Source organism: Anopheles aquasalis, chromosome 2 (genome assembly GCF_943734665.1).
Source record: "Anopheles aquasalis chromosome 2, idAnoAquaMG_Q_19, whole genome shotgun sequence".
In the NCBI taxonomy this organism is placed as follows: domain Eukaryota; kingdom Metazoa; phylum Arthropoda; class Insecta; order Diptera; family Culicidae; genus Anopheles; species Anopheles aquasalis.
Window position 1 is genome coordinate 6,415,001 of NC_064877.1, and position 5,000 is coordinate 6,420,000.

The window sequence follows — 5,000 nt, forward strand, 5'->3', positions numbered from 1 at the left end:
AACCATTCGTTTAATATGTGATAAAATGGCTGATTCCATACTCGTAATGTGGAAATGGGTAGTATGCTTCTCTCGTCTCCCATTCTCTGCACAAACCTTTATTACATCGCAGTTAACAGCGCTCCGATAATCAATAATGACGAACGGTCTGGTACAGAAGGCGCATTCCGTTCGAATATTGTGAATCGTTCGTGCACACACAAAAAAAAGGTCTGCATCGTATGCGTCCGAAACTTCCGCTGGCTTTCAGTTGCAAAACAGAACCCAATGGTTCCTAGATCACAATCCATTTCACAATAACCACGCCGAAGAACGCCAAAAGGCGACTACTTTCAATCGAGCCACGCATTGCACAGGCGAAACGAGGCAGGCATGGAAATAATTTCGATGCCGCAACGAATATTGGGACTCCGCAGTAGCAGTATTGAAACACAAAGTTAATCCTGCATAAATGCGTTCGCTGCAGTTTGGAACCCATGCGCCAATATTAGGTACTCTACAAAACAGCACAACATACCAGAGTACCGTCTCTGAAAAAGGATTATCCTAGTAAATTCCAAAATTCCTGGAGCTGATGCCAACAATGACGTACCACTTTGCGGGTTACAATATTCATGATTTGCCTTTTTCCTATGAAGAAGAGGAACACAATTTCCACCGACCATGGGACCTTTCCTTTAGGTTGTGCCTTTAACTTGGTTCCGTTTTGGTGCGAAGAACTTTGAACGAGCACAGGAAATCCAATAAAGCCGACATAAATCGCATCAGACCGTTGATTCGAGGAGGTAGCGTTGCAAAATAGTAAAGCATGTTATTCGTAGGAACGAATGAATATGCTCTAGCATCGCGAGTGAATAGAAGGATATATAAAACGAGCTAAAGGACAGTGGCGATTTTCAAGAAACGTGCCCCATAGCACAGTTCACAGTTAATGTCTAGCACGACAGTCAGTTAAATCTCAGTTAAAAAAACGACCACAAAATAATGTATACTCACAGTACATCAGCTCGGCGAAACACCGAGCCACTCCTTTCAAAAACCCCAGGAAAGCACACACAAAAGGATTAACAATGCAATTGTGAAGGAAAAAACGCTCGCTACTGGAAATAGTCAAAATTCAACAAAACGTTCCCGTTCGCTTTCGCTACGACAATGGCGGAGTGAAAGGAGCGATAGATTAATGTTAACTTTGGATACCGTTTCGCGCCTCCTAATCCTTAGCGACGGTGCGCCTCCATCTCAACCGCTTCGCAGCAGCAAAGCGCGCTGGCAACACTGAACCGATTGGTCGTCATGGTAACGAACCGGGGGTCTACTTTGCTCAATATTGACTTGAGTTGTAAGTGCACGAAAAGGACATTCTAGAGCACTTGCTTGCGGACGAATACAAAATGAAGCACGATTTCTCCCACACACACTCTGCGGCACACACAGGCGCACATCGCTCTGAATGGAACGCACGTTGCCTCCTCCGTCAGGTGGAAAATTGCATAACTACCCGTGGTGGTGCGTTGGTGGAGGAAAAAAGATATTTTTTATGTAAAAGACGAAACCCACAGAAGTAGGAACGCAGGTACCGAAGAATGTGGGCAAGAATTTAAGACAAACTTTACACACCATCAAGGACTAAATAGAAATAAATAGAACCACGTTCCTCCGTGAACCTGTGCACACTAATTACACTTAAGTAGTTCAAGTAAAGCCAGTGAACGGCCACTCGCTGCACCAAGCAATAGCCAAGAACCGATTTCACGACACGCCTGCTGGACTCCGGTAGTTGTTCTGCACGATGCACGATGTCGTAACCAAAAATGAATTTGCCTCGCGCGTGCCAGACACAGAATGGACACGAGGAAGAGAACGAAGCGACCGTCGTTTAGCAAAACTCACCCCCACCACACACTAGCTCCACTGTTGGCAGCCCATATCCATCAGACCATCAGGCGGGCGGCGGAATGGATGATGATGGCCGGGATATGGCAAGGCAAAGGGATTGGAATGTTCGTCGTTCTTTGGCGAAGGGCTTTCGCGCAACTACTGTCACGAGCCACGCTGCCAACGTCAGAAGAGTCGCCAGAAAACGACGAGCACGCGGTCTCCTCTCGCAACAGCACACGCCTCTCAGGTGATCCAAGTAGCCCGAATCGAATCCGAAAAAGGGATGGTCGTCGCCAGGAACAACAAGCCCCCGCGGCCGCATGCTCTTCCGCTCGTCCGCTATAAACCGTTCAATGCAAAATGGTGCCAACTCTCTTCCGAAAGGATGCAGCAGCGTACGGAGCGGTACGCGAAAGTTCTGCGGCCAAGCGCGAGAACGAGAGCAGCATAAAACGCGCATACACATTAGATTAGGCTGGTAGGCGGTAACGAGCATGGTAGGGTACCGGGGGGGGAGAGACCAGTATGACCAGTGTGGGGTGCGGCGCATTGCGGATAGTTTTCATGGTGTGCCGCTCGGTGGTGCTGGTGGTGGACCCTTTCGAACGGCATCGACAAACGAAAGCCATCCAAGGGCGCCACAACATCCTTCTTCGTTCTCTTCCTCTGGCGTGGTTTAACCGACGGGGGGTCTTGAGGAGAGCATTCTTTTTGGGGTGTGAGCGAGCGAGAACCGCGAGACAGGCCAGAGCGAAACAGGTACTGAAGCTGCGAGAGTCACGAATGCTCGCATATGCTCTCGCGAATGTCCTTGCATAAAAAAGAGACGACTCAAGCGGACCACCTCTCTATCCCCCAAAAACTGTGTTTTTTATCATCAGACAGAGATACCCTTTCCTGTACTAGCCAGTAAGGTTACACAGTTTGCACTCGAGGCGGATTGGACGAATTGGCTTTTATTGCCGTGACCAAGGAGCGTGTTGGCACCATTGACCAGCTATTAATAAACAACCAACGAGCTAATTAACTTAAGGAGTCGGCCAGAATGGCCAAAAAAACACTTGGATCCACAATGCGCAACTTGGCTGGCAGGGGCGCTTTCCCTTCTAAAAGCCCACGCAACGCCTCGCCGAGCTGGGGGTTCGAGAGGGAGATTCAGAACCCTCGTCGGTGGCGGAGAGACGTGCGCGTGGTCGGTTTTAGGGTGTGATTTCGTAACGTCACAAAGCAACCCTTGACCAACAAACCCTCACCAATTTGTCGCACGGCGCCGCAGGAGATTGTTTATTTATACGTGAGTGGATATGATCCCAATTTCGTTATCATCTGCGCTCCCGGTGCGACGGTCTCGTCTCTCCGCCCATTCCGGTATTACCGATCGGCGTTGATGAAGAGCGGAGTACCGCGGCTCGCTGAAATTGCTTCCCATTTCCATTTTTGGCACAACGAGCCGCGCCAGACCCGACTGGTCCAACAAGGTAGGCCTTGGCTCGCCAACTCCCCCCTCTCGCTCTCTAGCTTGCTCGCTCGCTCGCTCCCCTGTCCGGTGGGAGAAATGTTCTTTTGCGCGCTTCATTCTTTCCCATTTTGTGTCGCGCTCATCTCCGCGTATAGCAGGATATAGCCGCCACTGTGCCGTTGATTCGCGCGAGCCAAATCACGCGCATGGCCAACGTAACAAGCGTTCGTGTCGCACCACCGCCATACCGTCGCAGCATCACCGAGAGAGAGGTTTTGCACAACTGTGCGCCTCCCCCCAATTAGAATCCAAGAACACGGAGGAACTGATGCTGCTGGTTCGCCGCTCGCTTCTTCTTCCCCGTCAACTTCTTCCTGCTCCGACGATTACGACGGAATGCAAAGTACGGGAACCGATTTTTTCCACTGCTCGCTGGCTGGTTGGTTACTGAGATTGATTTTCCTGACATAACGACAACGAAGGAAAAGCCATCCATCGATCGGCGATGGCCTCGTGATCCCCCGGTTTTTGCTCCATTTCCATCCAATTTTACCTCCCCGGTCGATCGATAGCACACACGCCTCCCCGACGGACACAAGGGAGCGATATGAGGGGAGGGGAGGGGGGGACACAATTCTGCTGCGCTAACAAACTGCGGCTACCTTTTCCTACCCCCTTCCTTCTTCTTCCTGCCTCTTGCACCAATTTTTCACTAACCACGCACTCGGGCACCACACTGTGATTGCACAACCGTGTCCGGATTAGGTTCCACTTCCGGCTCCGGTTGGCTGATGGAAACGGTTCGAAGCGTCTTCCGCGGGATGATTTTATCGGCTTCCTACACGGCAATTACCTTCATCCTGCAGTTTTCGTTGAAAAATCCCGACAGAAAAATCCGCGAGCCTTGCTGTGCAAACTGTCAGCCGAGAGGGCAGCCGCGACACTAGCGCCCTCTACAGCGCGCCAAGAATTGCGCAACTGTCAAACCGTGGTTTGTTTACGTCGTTGTCGAGGCGGCCGGGATCACGGATCGAATCCAACGGAACTGCTCCGCGATGGCCACACACGGAAAACCGGCCACGAATCGAAACGCGATGAAGCAAACGAGCAACAAAAACATCGGCTGCCGGGTAGATGTTCTGCGATGGAGCGAGGAAATGGATTTACTAGCGATCGGCACGGAAAAAGGTGAGTTTCATGGGGACTGTCGGTACCGGTTTTTATCTCCAACCACCTTCTTCTCCGTCGCTAGGTGAAGTTATCCTGCAACGCTTAAAATGGCAAAAAGTGTGGCAACTACTGCCGCCGGAGGAGGGACTAAAGGTGCGTGGAATTGCCTGGCGGCCCGGTGAAAGCTTGATCGCGATAGGTAAGAGAGACGCGCGAAACCATGGCAGATTCCTTGGAAGCTTGATGACCCGTTGCCCTTTTCAGGTTATAGCAACGGAACAATCCTCCAACTAGACATCGAAACGAAGGATGTGGTGCACAGTTTCTCCGTACAGTCCGACATCTCCTGCATGAACTGGACGGATAACATGGAGAGCGGTGAAGCCGCCGATCACACCTGGAACTCGATCCATGTAAGTAAATGAGACCGTTTTAATTGGGCAGCCATCATTGATCATTGTTCCCTTCGGTTTCAGCAAAACCATGCTACCTT

General features: G+C 50.7%; 2 protein-coding genes across 5 annotated transcripts in view; one reads left to right on the top strand and one right to left on the bottom strand.

The window, feature by feature from the left end:
* The window catches only part of LOC126571358 (brain tumor protein), a 9,444-nt gene extending 5,190 nt beyond the window's left edge, over nt 1-4,254 (bottom strand). Inside the window, exon 1 of one of the 4 annotated variants that reach the window (XM_050229806.1) lies at nt 4,191-4,254. The gene's annotated coding sequence lies outside the window, so the exon portion shown is untranslated. Of the gene's footprint in view, nt 1-996; nt 1,063-1,890; nt 2,006-4,054; nt 4,165-4,190 lie in introns of those variants that run through there. The other 3 variants (XM_050229808.1, XM_050229805.1, XM_050229807.1) reach the window with 3 other exon arrangements.
* Nucleotides 4,255-4,360: 106 nt separating this feature from the next.
* The window catches only part of LOC126571366 (anaphase-promoting complex subunit 4), a 2,579-nt gene continuing 1,939 nt past the window's right edge, over nt 4,361-5,000 (top strand). Inside the window, exons 1-4 of the mRNA XM_050229832.1 lie at nt 4,361-4,525; nt 4,590-4,706; nt 4,772-4,920; nt 4,984-5,000. The exon at nt 4,984-5,000 is cut by the window's right edge and continues 1,939 nt beyond it. Of these exons, the coding sequence (XP_050085789.1) occupies nt 4,393-4,525; nt 4,590-4,706; nt 4,772-4,920; nt 4,984-5,000 (416 nt within the window). The 5' untranslated portion in view covers nt 4,361-4,392. The remainder of the gene's footprint in view (nt 4,526-4,589; nt 4,707-4,771; nt 4,921-4,983) is intronic.